The sequence below is a fragment of the Choristoneura fumiferana genome, chromosome 27 (assembly GCF_025370935.1).
Source record: "Choristoneura fumiferana chromosome 27, NRCan_CFum_1, whole genome shotgun sequence".
NCBI classification, from domain to species: Eukaryota; Metazoa; Arthropoda; class Insecta; order Lepidoptera; family Tortricidae; genus Choristoneura; species Choristoneura fumiferana.
In genome coordinates this window covers 2,812,496-2,833,009 of record NC_133498.1, presented here as the reverse complement: position 1 = coordinate 2,833,009, position 20,514 = coordinate 2,812,496, and the positions used below count along the sequence as shown (strand labels likewise).

Here is a 20,514-nt window from a genome sequence, read left to right as displayed (position 1 = left end):
GATGATTAACCACGTTTCATTTGAATCTAAACAACCGTGGCTTAAGTTCTAGGCCACCTGAAACTTTAACAATGTTATCTCTTTTTGTTTTTGTACTTCAAGGTTATCTCGTTTGTATAAAAACCTTCGACTGTCTTTCAGTGGTACAGTTTCTACAACAGTGAAACACAACAAACTTTCAACATGTCTCTTTTCACCGTGTTGCTACTTTGCATCCAGGCTTGCCTGATCCAGGTAAACTTTTTTAACAATTATAATTTAACAGTGAATTAACTCTCTCATCTAATCTGATTTTTTTTACTTAAGTGCAGATGAGACTAAAGATGTAGCTTACCTACTGTTCAATAGTTCGTTGAATAGTTCTATATTTGGTGATTATTTAGACACTTATTTTTCTTTTGTCAATCAAACAAAAAATAACTAAGATGCGTCAAATTTTAAATGATAACATAACGGGTAACTCACGTCTGAAATCAAGTTTAGCTCGACATGTTCAAGATGCATCAGTTTGGGAGTGGGGGCCTGGGACGTCACGCAGTGCCCTTTCGAACCCAGCCGATACGATTTTGCGGGTTAATTACATTTGATTTGAATTTGACATTAATAGTACATACTTATTAGACGTTTTTATTTTGTAATATAGTTTAGTTTATAAATAGTTTTAGTCTTGGATATTAGATAGTGTTTATTGTACACAATATTGTAGGATAGGAATTCATGAATTTGTAATATTGAATAAACAAAGATAGACGGACATGCCGAAACTATTAAGAGTTTCTCTTATTAGTAGAGTTTTGAACTTGACATGGATTGTACTTAAACGCACAATCCATTCCATCCATCCATCCATCGTCGAGTCCATTGTCGTAACTCTTTTCATACTCGGCTGGGTTCGAAAGGGTTAGAGGTGTCGCACGGCGTCACGTCACGCAGAACTTATAATCTTAATAATTATTTGTTTAATTGACAAAATAAATAATAAGTGTCCTATATTTTTCCATGTTCTAACTGGCGGACTAATTTTAATACGATTTTTTAGGATAATAACCCATTGTACTTATCTGGAATAACAGATTTACCCAACTATCAACAAAACAAAAATCCTTAGCAGTCTGCAATATAAAAAAAAAACTAACAAACTCCAAAAAATGTACTTTACCATTTTGTGAAAAGTTGCTAACGTTTGAGAGAATATCATAAAGATCTAAACGTAGGCTCAACGGCAGCTAAGCATACTGTTTTTAGTTATTTGAAACGATGCTGTTAAGCAAAGTGACTACTCGTACCACAGATTTTCTGGCCCAATCTAATGAAATGGTCAAGTTTTGTTTTTGTTTTTATAGTTTGATGCGTTTCTTTTCAGTCTGCTTTCGGGCAGAATTGCGGCAACTGTAACCAAGCCAGCTCTGGCTCTTACGGCAGCAGTCTCTCCAGCTCTGGCTATGGCAGCAGCGGTGGCTACGGAGGACAAGGCAACTGTAACCAAGCCAGCCTTGGCTCTTACGGCAGCAGTCTCTCCAGCTCTAGCTATGGCAACAGCGGTGGCTACGGAGGACAAGGCAACTGTTACCAAGCCAGCTCTGGCTCTTACGGCAGCAGTCTCTCCAGCTCTGGCTATGGCACCAGCGGTGGCTACGGAGGACAAGGCAACTGTAACCAAGCCAGCTCTGGCTCTTACGGCAGCAGTCTCTCCAGCTCTGGCTATGGCAACAGCGGTGGCTACGGAGGACAAGGCAACTATTACCAAGCCAGCTCCACCCAGCTCTGGCTCTTACGGCAGCAGTCTCTCCAGCTCTGGCTATGGCAACAGCGGCGGCTACGGAGGACAAGGCACCGGCCAAGTGGGTTGTACTGGCAACATTGGCGCGAGCGGTACCACCGGCGTGACCGGTGCAGTGCCGGTGATCGGTTCAGTGTCGTTCAGTGGCACGGTTCCCGCCTCCGGCTCCGTCTCCCTCTCCGGACAGTGCGGATGCAGCTGCTCCAAATGATCACGTAATCTAACATTATTATAGAACTTCTTTCTTGAACGACAGAAATAAAAGCACCACGAGTATCTTGTATTTTTAATTTTATCTGCATTTTTCCTAAAGTGATGATATACTCCAATGGCTATCATAATGTTGGTAACTGATGCGAGACTTATATAAATATGGCCTGTAGGTACTACACCCTCACCTATTCTTGTAAAAGAGCCGTACTGTAGCATTTGATTTTTGATATAATTTGATTTTTTCGACACTAAAACTTTCCAGTATGGTTTTTGAAAAATAAAGCTAAATTAATCTCACCTAGGCATATGAAATAGAATTAATCATAACCCTATAAAGTTACGATTACTTGTTGAATAAATCAAATTATATCAAAAATATTATACCAAACTAATGGAGAGTAAGACAGCCGGTGAAATTACTGGCACTTGAGTTAGCCCATCTTAGACCTCTAGGTTGGCAACGCATCTGCAATCCCCCTGATGTTGCAGGTGTCTATGGGCGGTGGTGATCTCTTACCACCAGGAGACCCACTTGCTCGTTTCCCATCCAGTCGAATAAGAAAAACTAGCTGTTGCACGAGTGACGAAAAAACTTACAATGTAGCATCACGCCGCAGGGATTTTACAATTTTCCGGGATTAAAAATTATCCTATAACATATATAAAAGGGGGTAAACGAGCATGCATGGGAAGCAATCACCGCCGCCCATGGACACCTATCAACAAGAGGGGTAGCACAAGTGCGTTGCCGGCCTTTTGAGAGACTGATAGGTTCGTTTTTAAAGATCCTTAAGTTACACCGCTCCGGGAACACTGTCCTAGGAATCAGGTTCCATACTTTAGTCGTGCGTGGAAAAAAGTTTCTTCATCATCCTGTGTCTTCATGTAAAACTATTTCACCATATCAAATTTTATCATATTGGTTGACCACTTTAAACATGATAGCGTAACAAACAAACATGCTCACTTTCCTATTTACAATACTGGTAAGGTTGTGAAAGTTGTCAAATGTCGTTGTGTAATTTATTGAATCAGGCGTTACTTTGCGGAGGTAATTCAATTCTAAAATAATTACCTAGCTAACGCGCGACCTTAGATAGCTAAGCTTATGCAAAATATGCGCGTTCATGCAACCTCCTCCTTAAGAATGCACACAAATCACACAAACCCATCCTACGGTGAATACACCTGACGCGTTTGCGAAGCAATTCAAGCTGTGTTCAAGTTCCCAACCGTACACCATGCTACCAGTTGAGAGGACTGTGCGAAGCAGTGGGACGTATTAACTGGGATGTAAGTACCCACCTACATGGTTAAGGCCGCGAATTTTGACCAATTTGGACGTTTCAAATTTGGAACGCTGATAAAAAAAAACTGATAACACCTAGAGGTTTAATTTTTTTTTTATTATATGACACGATATAAACTCTCAAGGTCGCAAATGAGATAATTGATTTAAACCCTTTTAAAAAAATAATAAAAATATATTACCGTCCAAAACGTAACGAAAATTGACTATTTTTTTTGACCATGAGTACTTAATACCTTATTATTTTCATGCTATTTAACTTCTCATGATCATGATTTTGTTTAAACAAAATTTTATGATATAACGATAGTCCTACCGATTGCGGAATCATGATAATCAAATAATTTTCATGTTTTATATTTATTTCTTTTCACGTGCCAAAAAACCACGTTTTCGTTACGAATACTTAGGTGACGCTTAATTAAGCTACCTTTAACGCCAATTTCGGTAGAAATTTGTTTTTGTACACTGGCAACTAATACTCTAATAGGGCAACATTGATGAGATAAATAAATCTCATCAGTTTGTTGACAAACAGCCATCAAAAGTGACGCGGCGGTTTTTTTTCGAAAAAACGTCGAAAGTGCTTGTTCGATTTTAAGGGTAAGTAGTGATTATTTTTAACTGGTTGTTTTTTCATACGATAGGGTAATCTTTTCCATGTAAGTGGCATGTGTTATTATGTTAAAATGTCGTTATTCACCATGATAAACGATTTTTTGTATAAAATACGTTACACTTTCGTTACGATTACGTTACATTTTTACAAAATGCTACGTATTTTGTACATAACGTAACGAAAAAATGTGGTAAAGGGAAGTTCACACTGAAAAATTCTAACTTACACCAGTTTATTATTAGGTTTCCAATGACTGCACGCACAGTAAGTTAGTTAGATGGATATTTTGAAGTTAAATAAATTTTAATCTGTAGGTGCAGGGATCGGCACAAGAGAATTGTGGCGAGTTCTGTGTTCACGTCCTGCTACATGCATAGCGTATTTAAAGTGAGAGACAAACGGAGAGATTCATTAGTTCATTTGTTACCTAAACTTAATAATCATAATAATTTATTTCCAAAAACATCTTTTTACATTGTCCACTTAACTAAGATACTACTTCCTAAATTGGTAAAACCTGTGATTTAGGGTTTTGGCCATTTCTTTGAGGTATTTAATAGCTTGTACAGTCGAAGTCACAAGCATGCTCACAACTAGGTGGTAGGACCTTGTGCAAGGTCCGCCCGGATTGCTACCACCATCTTCCTCGCTAATCCTGCCGTGAAGCAGCAGTGCTTGCACTGTTGTGTTTCGGCGTGGTGAGTAAGACAGCCGGTGAAATTACTGGCACGTGAGGTATCCCATCATAGGCCTCTAGGTTGGCAACGCGTCTGCAATACCCCTGGCGTTGCAGATTTTTATGGGCGGTGGTGATCTCTTACTCATTTGATCGTTTGCCATCCAGTCGAATAAAAAAAACCACATCCAAATTCGTTATGCTTATAAATGTGCACCTTATTGTCAGTGTTAGAGAGGCATGTAAAGATACACTTTTGGAAAGATGTTCGTCAACGAGAGGGTACTTCTACTTCCACATTCTCATGTTTAGCTCTATAGATCTCATATAGGACAGATTTAAGATCAGTATCGTCAGAAAGATCTAGTAAAACTAAAAACTTCACTTTATTATATGACATGTATTTTTTTTCATACATACGTTATCTAATGGAATTTTTACCAGTTTGATCTAGGCTTTATAAAAAATTGCGTTACGTTTTATGGTAACGCCACGTATTTTTTTATGTTATTTCTATGTCACATTGGTTTAAATTCGCGGCCTTACCCTTATGAATACCCACAAATTATTAATACATTTTTAACCGTCCTTCAAAACTACCTTGATTTTTATTTATTTACTGTCAAGTCATGTTTTATAACTACCATTGCTGAAATTAGATCCAAGCCGTAGCAAGGGAGATGAAACTAAATTTACCTGCTCATTAATAATAGACCCCAAACTGTTGTATCTAATTATCTCCATGCATTCTAAAACATCGAGACGAAACACCTTGCCACAATAATGTAACACTTCATACGAATCTGAGTCCGATAAAGAATGATTTAGTTCCAACAAATGTTTGGCAAAATTCGACTTATCAGGATGCTCATTCCTATATGCCGAAACATGCTCTTTAAATCTAGCATTAAAACTGCGTCCTGTCTGACCGACATATACTTTACTGCAGTCATTACAAGTGAGCTTGTATACACCCGATCTAGTTCCAGTAGTTTAGTTAGTAGTTGGTTCGAGTTAGTTAGGTAGGTAGTAGTAGGGTTAGTTAGATTTGTGTGTGTTCTTACAGTGTGGAGGTGGAGGAACTGCATGAACGCGCATATTTTGCATAAGCTTAGCTATCGTAAGGTCGCGGGTGAGCAAGGAAATTATTTTAGTTCATTTAAATTCTATTTTTTTCAGTTTCCCTCTTCTGCTGTAAACATAAACCTTTAAGAAAACTATAAGTCTAGATTGATAATTCTGTATAAGACTGTTTGTTTCTTATTAATATCAATACCTAAATAAAAAAAATAAAAACTGGTCTATTACTTAGTTTGTGTTAAAAATTATATCTTGGATGTAATTTTCCGAGTTTACGCATATTTTATACCTTTGGCTGCTGTATTTTACTCTACTAATATTTCTCAAGCAAACTTAGCCATTATAGCGTTCCTTGTAAATTTGATAATACTTGGGTACTACTCTCAGAATTAATTTCAAAATTTTTGGGTGTACGCTCGACTTTAACAAAAATTTGCACTCTAAAATTGAATATTTGGAAAACAAATCACTTGCTCACATCGGAAATAAAACCTCTCACTCAAACGATATACCACACTACAAGGTTTATAGACGATCAAAAAGTTACCTACTCCCAACCAACTTTACGTCTGTGTGAGGTATCCTAAAATACTGTTTAATTTGTCGAAATAATCCAATAAATGCGAAAGTGTGTGTGTTTCTATGTTTGTCCGTCTTTTCTTTCACGTCGAAACGGAGCGATGAATCGAAGTGATTTTTGGTAAAGCGATAGTTTATGGGTCAGAGAGTGATATAGGCTACTTTTTTATCCCGGAAAAATTCACAGTTCCCGAGGGAAGAGCGCGCGATCACCGAATTCCATACGGGCGAAGCTGCGGGAAAAAGCTAGTTGTGAAATATATCCATGCAAAATTACAGCTTTCCAGTACTAATAGTCTCGAAGCGAAGCCGCGGACGGACGGATGGAATTTTTTTATTCTATTTAATTGCTAAAAGTGGCTCCGAAGCGGTAACGTTTCGTGTGCTCTGCCTACCCCATTTGGGAATACAGGCGTGATGTTTGTTTTTGTGTGTGATTTAATTGTAGCTTTTTCGCTCGCTATATTTTCTATTTAATTGCATTGTCATGCAATCTATAAACTATCCGTTTATTCCGTTCAAATCAATCCAACTCATAAAAGTGGGTCAAATGCGTCAAAACCTCTATTTAATTATCATGAGTCATCATATCAGTGACTTTATTTTATACTAGTACTTACCCGCAACATCCCACGTGTAAATCATTAGATCCAGCAGTTGAACTAAAATACCTGGATTTTACTACATTCGCATGGAAATTCCCAAAAAATCATATTGTGGTCTTCACCGACGTTGCACTACAAATGACTGTGCAAAATATCATGCATGACTTTAAACGCAGCAGTTGAAATATCAAGATTTTATCCCCATTTCGTAGGAAAGTCGGGATAAAAAGTAACCTAAGTATGTGTTATTTCATCAGCTGTCTTCGTACCAAATTTCATTCTAATCTATCCAGATGTCTCAGCGTGAAAGAGTAACAAACATATATACACACACAGACACACAAACTCACAAACTTTCGCATTTATAATATTAGTAGAACTATGTAAAGATTCTATTTCATAAGCCTTTGGTTTTAGATAGATTTATTTTTATAAAACAAACATACAAAGTTTTCTTCTGAAATAAATGTATGTAGGTATGTATGTAAACTCTTTATTGTACAAAAGAAAATTAACAAAATACAATTGACAAACTTTGAGATACTTGTACAAAGGCGGATTTATCCCTTGAAGGGACCACCAGCCAACCTACCTACCAGTCAACCTTTTTGTGGATGAGAGGAGCAATACGTTAGGGTCCGACAAAGAATGAGTTTAAGAGTTAAAATAGTGGAAGCTACTATACAGTGCTTTAAACAATATAAATAAATATAAATATAAATAAATAAATAAATATCACGGGACAATTCACACCAATTGACCTAGTCCCAAAGTAAGCTTAGCGAAGCTTGTGTTATGGGTACTAAGCAACGGATAAATATAATTATACATAAACTACTATATATATGACCATAATACACATAATATATAAGCATATTAAACAAAGGAATGTTCTCAAGTATTTAAGGAGAAGGTGTCAATCAAATTATATCAAATGCAGCATTATACCAAATATTACAGTAGGGCTTTTACAAGGAGAGGTGAGGAGTTAGCGAACTCTAACAAATCCGGCATCAGTTTCCAACATTATGACCACCATAGGAGTAATAACCTGTAATAACCTCCAAAATTACATCAGATAGAATGAAAACAACAAGATAATAGTAGTGTCTTTATTTCTGTCATTCGAGAAAGAGTCGTATAGAAATGTCAGATTACGTGATCATTTGGAGCAGCTGCATCCGCACTGTCCGGAGAGGGAGACGGAGCCGGAGGCGGGAGCCGTGCCACTGAACGACACTGAGCCGATCACCGGCACTGCACCAGTCACGACGGTGGTACCGGTCGCGCCAATGTTGCCAGCACAACCCACTTGGCCGGTGCCTTGTCCTCCGTAGCCACCGCTGCTGCCATAGCCAGAGCTGGAGAGACTGCTGCCGTAAGAGCCAGAGCTAGCTTGGTTACAGTTGCCTTGTCCTCCGTAGCCACCGCTGCTGCCATAGCCAGAGCTGGAGAGACTGCTGCCGTAAGAGCCAGAGCCGGTGGTGGAGCTGCTTGGTAACAGTTGCCTTGTCCTCCGTAGCCGCCGCTGGTGCCATAGCCAGAGCTGGAGAGACTGCTGCCGTAGGAGCCAGAGCCGGTGGTGGAGCTGGCTTGGTTACAGTTGCCTTGTCCTCCGTAGCCACCGCTGGTGCCATAGCCAGAGCTGGAGAGACTGCTGCCGTAAGAGCCAAGGCTGGCTTGGTTACAGTTGCCTTGTCCTCCGTAGCCACCGCTGGTGCCATAGCCAGAGCTGGAGAGACTGCTGCCGTAAGAGCCAGAGCTAGCTTGGTTACAGTTGCCTTGTCCTCCGTAGCCACCGCTGCTGCCATAGCCAGAGCTGGAGAGACTGCTGCCGTAAGAGCCAAGGCTGGCTTGGTTACAGTTGCCTTGTCCTCCGTAGCCACCGCTGGTGCCATAGCCAGAGCTGGAGAGACTGCTGCCGTAAGAGCCAGAGCTGGCTTGGTTACAGTTGCCTTGTCCTCCGTAGCCGCCGCTGGTGCCATAGCCAGAGCTGGAGAGACTGCTGCCGTAAGAGCCAAGGCTGGCTTGGTTACAGTTGCCGCAGTTCTGCCCGAAAGCCGACTGAAAAGAAACTCATCAAATTACTTAGTTTTTAAGCAAAGACGTAAGTAGGTATATAAAACAGAACTAAACAAAAATAAATAAATAAATCATCATCATCATCATCCCAATCTATATACGTCCCACTGCTGGGCACAGGCCTCCTCTCGTAATGAGAGGGCTTGGGCCGTAGTTCCCACGCGGGTCCAGTGCAGATTGGGAACTTCACACAGGCCATTGAATTGCTTCGCAGGTTTGTGCAGGTTTCCTCACGATGTTTTCCTTCACCGTAAAATTCGTGGTAAATTTCATATGTAATTTCGCACATGAATTTCGAAAAACTCAGTGGTGCGAGTCGGGGCTTGAACCCACGATCCTCTGCTCGAGAGGCTATAGGTCAAACCACTCGACCCCCACGGCTAAAAAAAGAATATCATGGGACAATTGACACTAATTAATCTTGTTCCAAACTAAGCAAAGCTTGTACGGTCAAGGATTTAATACATGACCCACAATGGAACCATTTCACAGTGACAGTGACATCGCATTTAATAACAATGAAAATCGTAATGACATACCCTTTGAAAAGATTCCATGGTGGCTCATGAAATTAAAGTGCTTGAGTGTACTTTCGGTACTAGGCGACGGATAAACATACTTATATAGATAAATACATACTTAAATACATATATAACGTACACGACACGAGAACTTTTATTTATTTATTCATACAATAATAATAATAATTTTTGCAGGTGGTAGGACCTTGTGCAAGGTCCGCCCGGATTGCTACCACCATCTTGCTCGCTAATCCTGCCGTGAAGCAGCAGTGCTTGCACTGTTGTGTTTCGGCGTGGAGAGTAAGACAGCCGGTGAAATTACTGGCACGTGAGGTATCCCATCTTAGGCCTCTAGGTTGGCAACGCGTCTGCAGTACCCCTGGTGTTGCAGATGTTTATGGGCGGTGGTGATCTCTTACCATCAGGAGACCCATTTGCTCGTTTTCCATCCAGTCAAATAAAAATAAAAAAAACAAATATCTGCCCCGGCCGGGGATCGAGCCCGGGACCTCAAGCTTCGTAGTCAGGTTCTCTAACCACGTGGCTATTGTTAAAAACTTTACCTGGATCAGGCAAGCCTGGATGCAAAGTACCAACACGGTGAAAGGAGACATGTTGAACGTTTGTTGTGTTTCACTGTTGTAGGAACGGTACCACTGAAAGACACGCAAAGGTTTTTATACAAACGAGATAGCCTTGAAGTACAAAAACAAAAATAGATAACATTGTTAAAATTTCAGGTGGCCTAGAACTTAATCCATGGATGTTTTAGATTCAAACGGAACGTGGTTTATCATCAGCTTGGACAGTGACTATTGTTTACTGGTATCACTGGGATTTTGGACGACCCCAATTGTTTTATATAAAAATGGGTTAGAATCTAGAAGAATCATTGCAGTGTGAAACATTCACTAGAACCAACCGAAATGGCATTCAAAGCTATCGTCTTCGTTGCTTCCGCGCTTCTTGTTCAGGTAATTAGCAAATAATACACTATTGTTTTTAGAGTTCCGGAGCCAAAATGGCAAAAACGGAACCCTTACCTATAGTTTCGTCAAGTCCGTCTGTCTGTCTGTCCGTCCGTATGTCACAGGCTTTTTACTCGAAAACTACAAGATGTATATCAATGAAATTTGGAGTACAGATTTCTTGTCAAAGCCGCTAATTAGTTTTGTAGTTAAATTACAAAAATAAATATTTATAGGGGGGCACTCCATACACGTAAAAGAAACTGTTTTTTTTTTTAACTCGCATCAAAGCGATTGGGAGCGATTATTTCCGGAAATAATCGCTCCCTAAGTAGCAAAAATTGTGTCCCCGCCCCCTCTATCTTGTAAACCGTTTGTCTAAAAAATATGCAAAAAATATGAAAAGGTAACGCTTAATAAATACTTTCAACGAAAGTTGGTTTCATCATGATCGGATATACCGTTTTTGAGTTATTGCCGAAAAACTGCGCTTCTCAACAAAAGGACTTAAGTGCCATGAAGATACGCTCTTTTTCTGGTAATAGATTTTAAGACTGTAGTAAGTGTTTTAATTGTGTTAAGTATAGCACATAATATTACTTGATTTTTTCGTAATTGCTACGGAACCCTATCTTGGGCGTGTCCGACATGCTCTTGGCCGGTTTTTTATAATTATTAAGTGTTATTTAATGGCGACTGATCAAAAAATTTTTGGGGATGATTCTTAGGGGCCTTAAGGGCCAAACACCTTGCTTTTCTTTAATTGTTTTTTTTTTAATTTTATATTCTGCACAGTATAGGAAATGGGGGCGTGCAGTCTGGAAACTATTTATGTATGACTGGGAAAGGAGAACCCGGACAGTGTCGGACTCTCACAGGATTAAAAACCAGCCAAGAGCGTGTCAGACACGCCAAAAATAGGGTTCCGTAGCCATTACGAAAAAATTAAGTAATATTTTTCTAAGGATTTCGTATTTTATAAGGAATCTTCCAAGTTTAGGTATATTTTATACCTTAGGATGCTATTTACTCTTCAACTACTAATAATTCTCAAGCAAACTTAACTGTTATAGTTTTCCTTGTAAGTTTGATAAGTTTACTCATCATCATCATCATCATCCCAGCCTATACGTCCCACTGCTGGGCACAGGCCTCCTCTCAGAACAAGAGGGCTAAGAAGAAGTTTACTGCGTGAAGCAGCAGTGCTTGCACTGTTGTGTTTCGGTGTGGAGAGTAAGACAGCCGGTGAAATTACTGGCACTTGAGGTATCCCATCTTAGGCCTCTAGGTTGGCAACGCATCTGCATCCCCTGGTATTGCAGGTGTATATGGGCGGTGGTGATCTCTTACCATCAGGAGACCACTTGCTCGTTTTCCATCCAGTCAAATAAAAAAAAAAAAAAAAAAAAAAACTACCATCCTGTTTTTTTTCAAAATTTTCCACCCACCGGTTTAGATTTTAGAGGGCGGACTCGATTTTAATGAAAATTTGCACTTTAAAGTTGAATATTTCGCTAACAAATCACTAAATCGCAAAATTGTCATAGCAGTCCCGTAACGGATTTAAAAGACCTATCAAACGATACCCCACACTATACGGTTGGATAAGAAAAAAAAATCACCCCCACTTTACGTCTATGGGAGGTACCCTAAAAAAAAATCATTTTTTTTATTATACCATTTTGTCGACATAGTTTACGTATATATCCGTGCAAAATTACAGCTTTCTAGCATTGATAGTCCCGGAGCAAAGCCGCGGACGGACAGACAGACAGACATGGCGAAACTATAAGGGTTCCGTTTTTGCCATTTTGGCTCCGGAACCCTAAAAACCCGACTGCACATTCCCAAGTCCCTGTAGTTTACTACGGGAGGAGAGGGTTGGAGAGTTTCTTATCCACCCACAGAGTCTTGGTTCAGCCATTTTTTTTTCTCTTTGGGCTTCTTGGGTCAGTCTTTTTCTGTTGATTCCCATTGGTTTCTTTGGATCCCCCTCTTTTTTGAGTATTTGTAACCAAAAGTTTATTTATATTGTAAACTACGATTAGTAAAACTATAATTAATGAATTAAATAAATCCGGATAACTCACGTCCTAAATCGAGATTAGCTCGACATGTTTCGGGCAAATGTCTAGCTAATCTCGATTTATGACGTGAGGTTGTTGTCCAGATTGATTCCATTTAATACGAATTAATCTCACGGTAGTTTCAGGTACGTTTTATAATGTATATTAAAATACATATCGGTTGAAATGCAGGTTGAAATACCGAAAATTATAAAAAATAATGCATCAAAATATTATAAAGTTGACATAAGTTCAAAACGCATAAGCTTGAAATGCAGAGTGGTCAAAATGTATAATAGTTAAAATGCATAATGTTTCGTAGTCATATTTCACAAAATGCACATGTTAATAATGTATAGGTTCAAAATACATAAAATTATAAAACATAAATAGTTAAATAAAATATTAATCAAAATCACTGAAATTTTACATAGAAAAATGCATAGAATACAATTCTGGCAGTCACCGGCCGCTGCCGCGGCACGCTCGCTTTGCTCGCTCGGCTCGTATTTGTGTTGGTCATAGTTGAGCCTATCACGCTCGTCGTCGCACCTAAAGTTTCTATTAAATTAATCAAACTTCAGACTTTAGTTAAAAATGCAAGGTACTACTAAGTAATCTGAACAAAAATTCAACGCCAGAGGCCGTATTGGCCAACGTATGCGGACGCTTGCTATCGCATTCACTATTTTCTCTCTGTCGAATGATATAAAATGGTGAAAGCCATGGAAAGCGCCCGCGTGTTAGACAATACGGCCTCCAGTCAATCGGTATCTTATAGGTTAGGTTAGGTTAGAGTCGCGTTCAAGCGCGAAGCGCCTTAACTACGCTGAATAGAAGCTCCACGCAGCGGAGCTCCGTCGACATGGTCTTATAGTGCTTATTTTTTCATAATTTAGCATGCAAATACGACTTAAATAGACTGGAGATAATGATGAACATGGGCGTTTTTATCGCATGTATTTTGACCGTATGTAATTTGACCATTATGAAAAACTAACTTTACGGATTTCAATTGTTATTTCCTTTAACTATTTTATATTCTGAACATATACATTGTGAACTTAGTCATTTTAATTGTATGTATTTCGATCATTATGAAAAACGTGCTTTATGAATTTTGATTATTATTTGTTTTAACCATTATATTTTTTGATTTTATATATTTTAAAGGTATATATTGTAAACTTATAGATTTTGATTTTATACATTATAATACGTACCCGGTAATTTCATGTTCAAAAGTACAATTGTTGTTTTGCAGTCTATCTCTGGACAGAATTGCCGGCGTATCAGCATACCAAGCTGCGGCTCGGGTAGTTCCATCTCTTCCGGTTCTTCATCTGTCTCCAACAACGGCGGCTCCCTGATCGTGACCAGCGTCGGCCCCATCGCTCCCTCCGGCATCGCCGTCGCCTCCGACCTTGGATTGGCTGGAAACCTCGACGTCAGTGGCACCCTGCCGTTCCTGAGCGCGGTGGCCTTCGACGGCTCTTTCCCCACCAGCGGCTCAGGTTCCGTCTCGTACGGCTGCGGAGGCGGCAACATCGCTATCACCCAGGAGATTGGCAACCCCAGTGGCAACAACGTTGCCTCCAACTCTGGTCTCTCTACCGCCTCCCTCGGCTGCGGTTGCGGTGGAAGATAAATCATATGACTACAGTGTGTATTTCATGACTTTTTGAATAAAATGATAACCAATTTCCGACAAACATTGCTTTATTTTTTTGAAAAGCCCTGATTGGTGATGTTTTCCTTGACGTTTAAACTGGCGACCAGAAAACACTTGGTTTACTCAGAATCGAGAGTAGGAATCGATTACTTGCACTAAGTTTTAGAATTAGTCAGGCAGTTACATAATGTGGTATAATACAATACAATACAATGATTCTTTATTGTACACCTGAAATAGTAAGTGATACCGAAAACAGGTACACATAGAGAAAATTACAAGGTAAGAAATAAGCGGCCTACCTACTCAATAAAATATAGTATATTGTTTTGTGACTTGTGCTTTGTGCCTTTCCTAACTGGTTTTGCAGAACTGATAGTTTGTATCACATAATTTCTTAACACTATCACAATTTTATCAAATATTATATGAAATCGGTGTCAATGTTATGTAATGACATGTAATTTTGTTGTGCCAACTCGCGGTATATAACGATGTCGTTCTATTTAACATGACATTGTTTTAAATTAGTGGACATAATGATGTTTAAAATATTCGTGATTTGTACATTGGCGTGCTTTGTACAGGTATTGTATTGTATTGTTTAATTATGTTTAATTGATCTAGGCGTTAGTTTGCGGAGGTCCGCGTCAATAGACTACAAATATACCTACAGCAACGAACAGCACACAACTACAATAGCTAGGTAAAAAACAATACAAAAAAAACCGGCCAAGAGCGTGTCGGACACGCCCAAAATAGGGTTCCGTAGCCATTACGAAAAAAATAAGAAATAAACCCAACCGCCGTTAAAAACGCACTTTTTTCGACTGGATGGCAAACGAGCAAGTGGGTCTCCTGACTTGTGACTCTTCTATTGCAGGTGTCCATGGGCGACGGTAATCGCTTACCATCAGGCGATCCGCCTGCTCGGAAATATTTTCTAAGAATTTCGTATTTTATACGGAATCTTCCAAGTTTAGGTATATTTTTACCTTAGGCTGCTATTTACTCTTAAACTACTAATAATTCTCAAGCAAACTTAGCCGTTATAGTTTTCTTTGAAAGTTTGATATACTTACTACCATCCTGAATTTTTTCAAATTTTTCCACCCTCCGGTTTAGATTTTAGAGGGGGGGGGGGACGCTCGATTTTAATGAAAATTTGCACTTTAAAGTTGAATATTTCGCAAACAAATCACTGAATCGAAAAATCGTCTTAGCAAACCCCTAATGGGTTTAAAAAACCTATCCAACGATAACCCACACGGGTTGGATGAGTAAAAAAAAATCACCCCTACTATACGTACGTCTATGGGAGGTACCCTAAAAAAAACATTTTTTTGAATTTTTAATTGTACCATTTTGTTGGCATAGTTTATTTATATATCCTTGCAAAGTTACAGCTTTCTAGCATTGATAGTTCCTGAGCAAAGCCGCGGACGGACAGACAGACAGACATGGCGAAACTATAAGGGTTCCGTTTTTGCCATTTTGGCTCCGGGACCCTAAAAAAAGGAACTAATTATTAAATTGTAACTATTTATATACAACTATTGTTAACTTAATGTTAATAACTAACATTTATTATAAAAACTAGTCCCTTTAGGCCAAATTCCGTAGATGCTAGCAGCGTATTCTCTTTGAATAACTAATTTAGTTAGCATAATTTGGGATACTGTGTCTGATAGTGAAAAATAAGTGATGTACTCGTTATTTGTGTGAAATATGAGGACGTATAAGTAATAAGGCAGTATAAAATGATGCCTTGTTTGCCCGTAGCAGATTTATTTATTTGTCTGTCTCTCTTTTTTACAGAATGCGTTTGGTCAAATCTCAATCAATGGCTGTGGATGCGGTTGCCAGCCAAACCAACCAATCAACCTTGGCAACTTTGGCAACTTAGGTCTCGTCACCAACGGCGCAAATGGTCTCACACTTAGCAACACTGCCAGCGGACTAACACTGAACAACGGCGGTTGTGGACTAAACGTTAACAACGGTGCCAGTGGATTGACACTTAGCAACGGTGCCAATGGACTAACGCTAACCAACGGCGGAAGTGGCCTCAATAGTGGCAATGCCATTTGCCTCAACAACGCCAACGGACTGAACATTGGCTCTGGTTCCGGATTAAGCCTCAATCTTGGCAACTCGCTACCTAGCAGTGTAATAGTAGGCAATGTGCCAGCCAATGGCATTAACATTAACAATGGATGTAGTAATGGCGTTCTCCAAGGCACTAGTCAACAGGTTGGCTACGGGGATTTGGCAATTATAGGCGAGTTGCCAGTGGCAGGGCCGACTGCAGTTAGTGGCAACGTGCCAGTGATTGGCTACGTGATGTTTGAAGGGCACGTGCCAGCTGGTGGCTTAGTGTCAGTTGTGGATCCTTGTGGTTGTGAATGTAATCAGTGATTATTAAAATAAATACATTTTTTAAGTAGTGTTCACAATTTTTTTATAATGTTATATAGTACCTGGCTGCCTAAATGAACGAGCCTCGCTTGATTTTTATTTTTTAAGTGTTAAATAAATAAATAATATTCCTGTCATGTGTATTCACGTTCACAAAATGGTCCCAAATCAGCATAATACTGCCTTTATGGACATTTAACATACTAATATATGTAAAAAAAACAGTGAAATTGACAATCAATTGATACCTACTTTTAAAAAACTTGAACATTCTAATTTATAGAAATCTATTGAGACAATTGCCATTATTTGAGTTACTTACAGTTAATTTTATCTTTTTTGTCTTTATCTTTTTATCAGTGGGACCAATATTAAGCAAAGATGATGATGATGATGATACAGAAATTTTATTGCAACTTAACTTCGAAAACCACATGGTGGGTGCCGCTCGACGGCCACCGACGGTAAGGCAGGTCGAGGCGTATTTAGATGGCGAGACGACCTCGACGCAGAACTGAGCGAGTGGCCGGATGTAGCACTAGATAGGGAGATGTGGAGGTCAAGAAGGGAGGCGTTTGCCCAGCAGTGGGACACACATGTAGGCAAATAAAAAAAAACTTCAATACCTACTGAATTAATAATTTAGAATTTCCGATTTAACGTCACTCGTTACTTTGTAAGCTAATAGAATAGAATAGACTAGGTATGTCAGTCTGTTTTCAACCGACTTCAAAAAAGGAGGTTATCAATTCGGTTGTATTTTTTTAAAATGTTTGTTACCTCATTACTCCTTCATTTATGAACCGATTTCAGTATGCTCTTCAAATTTTGTAGGGACACCTATGGTAATTTCGATATATTTAGTGGTAACTCGTGCATTTGCTCTTGAAAATCATCATTTGGTGAAGTGGAACTGATGATGGAAGATGGAGACTACATTTGACCACCGGAGCTACTACTCAATAACAAGTACTTCACGGGTTGAATTTCAATCACTTTAACACAGTTGCTAAGCAATTTATGCTCCTCGTAATGCATGTGGTGAAATGGAACGAGTAATAAAGCACCAGAACTCCTCAATAACGAACTTCTCTGCATCGGGAAAAGCAATCTTTCGTAAAAGGTAATGAGCAGTTGACAATAAACTAGTGTATCTTAGATAAATTATATTAAAAAGCGTGAAAAAAAATAGCAAAAAATTGAACCGACTACAAAAAACCATGAAAATAATTTTCTACCAGTCTGAAGTCGGTGCCTCAGCACGAGCCAGCAGGAGTGATTGAAGGAGGCCCAATGTATAGTATGTAGGTGAGGTAGACGACTATAGGTCCACTCCTGCTGGCTCGTGCTGAGGCACCGACTTCAGACTGGTAAAAAGTTATTTTCATGGTTTTTTGTAGTCGGTTAATCTCTATGATTTATAGATAAAATCAAGTTTAGTTGCAACCTTAACGGCTAGAAGGTTTTCAACATATACGATACTAGACATTACCCATGGCTTCGCACGCGTAATCCATTAAATGTAGCAGTTGAATTGAAGTTCCAAGATTTTACTAAATTTCCAGGGGTAGCCCACGAAATATTGGTTTCGTTAACATTTGTTTACCTAGTTACATGTAATATAACTGCGCTAAATTTTATGCCCTTAATGTTAGCGGTTCAAATTTAGGAATTTAGGGACTCGGTATAAAAAGTAACTTATGTGTTGTCGTAAAATTAACCAGACGTCCACTATCACACCACATACTAAATTTCATCTTAATTCGTCCAGCAATTTTAGGGTACAAGAGTAACAGAATTTTCTGTGAGAACTCTCAATAGTTTTCCTAAAAACCACCGGGTCAAATTTCATCCCTAAGCTAAACCCAGTGCTTGAAATTTCAAGAAGTGGTTGTCGTCTCGTATCTGGAAGTCTAACAGCCGGCCAAAGACTGTCGGAGTGGCGGTTACTCAACCAACTAGAGTGTAGTGTATTTTAAGAAGAAGAATTTGATTCCCCTGCAATTTGTAAGAAAACATCTTTATTGATGACTATATCGTGTGACTGCTTTGGCTTAGAACTTTGTTTTTTCAGACCTGAGTATTTATTTGATATAAATTCTGGCTTGATACCTCTATCTATGCGTTCCCGAGAAAAAAGTCTGAACAGACCGACAGTAAAAGTGATTTGATAAGGGTTCCGTTTTATCAATTTTGAGGCACACAACCTTAAAAATGTTCGATACACTTGCAGGATTCTTTTGTTATAATACCATTCAAAATAATTATATAACTGACAGTTACCTTGATAAAACAGCGATAATAAAATATAAAAGAAACAAAAATTTTAACTAACTGTTTATTGACAATACAATTAAATAAATTATTTTCGCTTAACGTTTAACTTCCGTCAACTTTATCACACGTGTATGACACAGTGCCTTTTCCTTGCGCTGGCATTGCACCTTGCACTGCTACTTTGGCATTAAATGGCATTTTACCACTCACTTGTACAGCGCCATTGACTTCCAAAGCATCAGCCCCAAATTCAATGCCATAGTCTCTAGGAGGTTTCACAACGTTAGCGTAATTTGTAATAGGAACATTAGCATTGTTACAGGGAACTTTGCCGTTGGCGTTTTCAACATTGGCTACATTGCCGTTGTTCAAACCAATATTAGCAGCATTGCTTGCAACATTGTTGGTAACACCGATGTTAGCATAGTTGACACCGCTTTTCGCTAAGCCAATGTTTGTATTAGCAACATTGCCAACTAAGTTGCCATTGAATACTTGGTTTGAGGGATTTGGTATACAGAAGTTTTCTAAGTTGGTGTTGGCAAGATTGGCAGTGTTGCGTGGGATGTTGGCTAGTTCGATAGTGCCAGTTTGGCCAATGTTTGCTAAGGCTATACCATTACTTAGTCCCAAACCTGCCGTCAGTGGTATATTGGAACCAACATTTGGATTATAAGGGTTTGGTATAAAATTGTTGCCAGCTACTGTAAGAATCTGTGCTGCTGCTTTCTGAAAGTAGACAAAATTATCAAAAAATATAAGTTACAAAGAAAATTCAATTTTCACATAATAATGTTCTTCAGTGTCATCTAGCTCTCAAACGGATCAACCGATTTCGATATGGGTTTTTTAATTGAAGACGTATTTGTTTGCGGTATATCTTAGTCCAGTTTCATCAAAATTGGTTTAGCAAATGACAATGTCGGGACTTTTTTAAGTTTTTTTTATTTTTTACTTTTTATTCGATTGGATGGCAAACGAGCAAGTGGGTCTCCTGATGGTAAGAGATCACCACCACCCATAAACATCTGCTTGCCAACCTAGAGGCCTAAGATGGGATACCTCAAGTGCCAGTAATTTCACCGGCTCTCTTACTCTCCACGCCGAAACACAACAGTGCAAGCACTTCTGCTTCACGGCAGGATTAGCGAGCAAGATGGTGGTAGCAATCCGGGCGGACCTTGCACAAGGTCCTACCACCTGCAAAAGTTGGTTTAGTAATGTTACATAATGATCACTCACCTGTATAAAAAGAATTGAGAGTAGATAAATTAAATAATGCATGATTACTGTATCAAAACAAACTGAAGAATAATCTAATCAATCTCATTTACACTTTATATACCTTGTATATAAAAGATACTTGAGATAAAAATTTACTCAATCTTATAATCAATATTATACCATTGTACCTGCTACACGTAAAGAGAATATTGATAATAATCTATACGATTTAAAACCGCTGCTAGAGGCTGTTTTCGTATGAAATCATACAAATTTCTTAATTGTTATATTTTATGAAGAAATGAGTACGTGACTTTATCGAATTTAATTTCTAAGTAAATACCGATGAATGAAATCATTGTTATGAAATGCGATACGTTTATGACAGCAATTTAATGTAGGCATTTATTTGAATTTAGTTTAAT

At 38.9% G+C, this 20,514-nt stretch overlaps 4 protein-coding genes and 1 pseudogene across 4 annotated transcripts; 3 read left to right on the top strand and 2 right to left on the bottom strand.

Annotated features, from left to right (window-relative positions):
* The first annotated feature begins 123 nt into the window (after window positions 1-123).
* LOC141443356 (uncharacterized) lies at window positions 124-2,056 on the top strand (annotated as a pseudogene).
* A 5,903-nt stretch (window positions 2,057-7,959) lies between these two features.
* LOC141443351 (uncharacterized) lies at window positions 7,960-10,120 on the bottom strand. Its single transcript, XM_074108591.1, has 2 exons — window positions 10,028-10,120; window positions 7,960-8,925 (listed from the first exon to the last, which is right to left on the bottom strand). Exons 1-2 carry the CDS (start codon window positions 10,076-10,078, stop codon window positions 8,128-8,130), a joined length of 849 nt encoding a protein of 282 aa, XP_073964692.1. The 5' UTR covers window positions 10,079-10,120; the 3' UTR covers window positions 7,960-8,127.
* A 211-nt stretch (window positions 10,121-10,331) lies between these two features.
* LOC141443355 (chorion class CB protein PC404-like) lies at window positions 10,332-14,210 on the top strand. The gene is made up of 2 exons (XM_074108594.1): window positions 10,332-10,438; window positions 13,763-14,210. Exons 1-2 carry the CDS (start codon window positions 10,391-10,393, stop codon window positions 14,144-14,146), a joined length of 432 nt encoding a protein of 143 aa, XP_073964695.1. The 5' UTR covers window positions 10,332-10,390; the 3' UTR covers window positions 14,147-14,210.
* A 467-nt stretch (window positions 14,211-14,677) lies between these two features.
* Window positions 14,678-16,616, top strand: LOC141443353 (uncharacterized). The gene is made up of 2 exons (XM_074108592.1): window positions 14,678-14,757; window positions 15,989-16,616. Exons 1-2 carry the CDS (start codon window positions 14,710-14,712, stop codon window positions 16,586-16,588), a joined length of 648 nt encoding a protein of 215 aa, XP_073964693.1. The 5' UTR covers window positions 14,678-14,709; the 3' UTR covers window positions 16,589-16,616.
* Window positions 16,617-18,912: 2,296 nt separating this feature from the next.
* Window positions 18,913-20,207, bottom strand: LOC141443505 (uncharacterized). The gene is made up of 2 exons (XM_074108822.1): window positions 20,108-20,207; window positions 18,913-19,594 (listed from the first exon to the last, which is right to left on the bottom strand). The coding sequence occupies exons 1-2, from the start codon at window positions 20,147-20,149 to the stop codon at window positions 18,968-18,970; spliced, it is 669 nt and encodes a 222-aa protein (XP_073964923.1). The 5' UTR covers window positions 20,150-20,207; the 3' UTR covers window positions 18,913-18,967.
* Window positions 20,208-20,514: the final 307 nt, after the last annotated feature.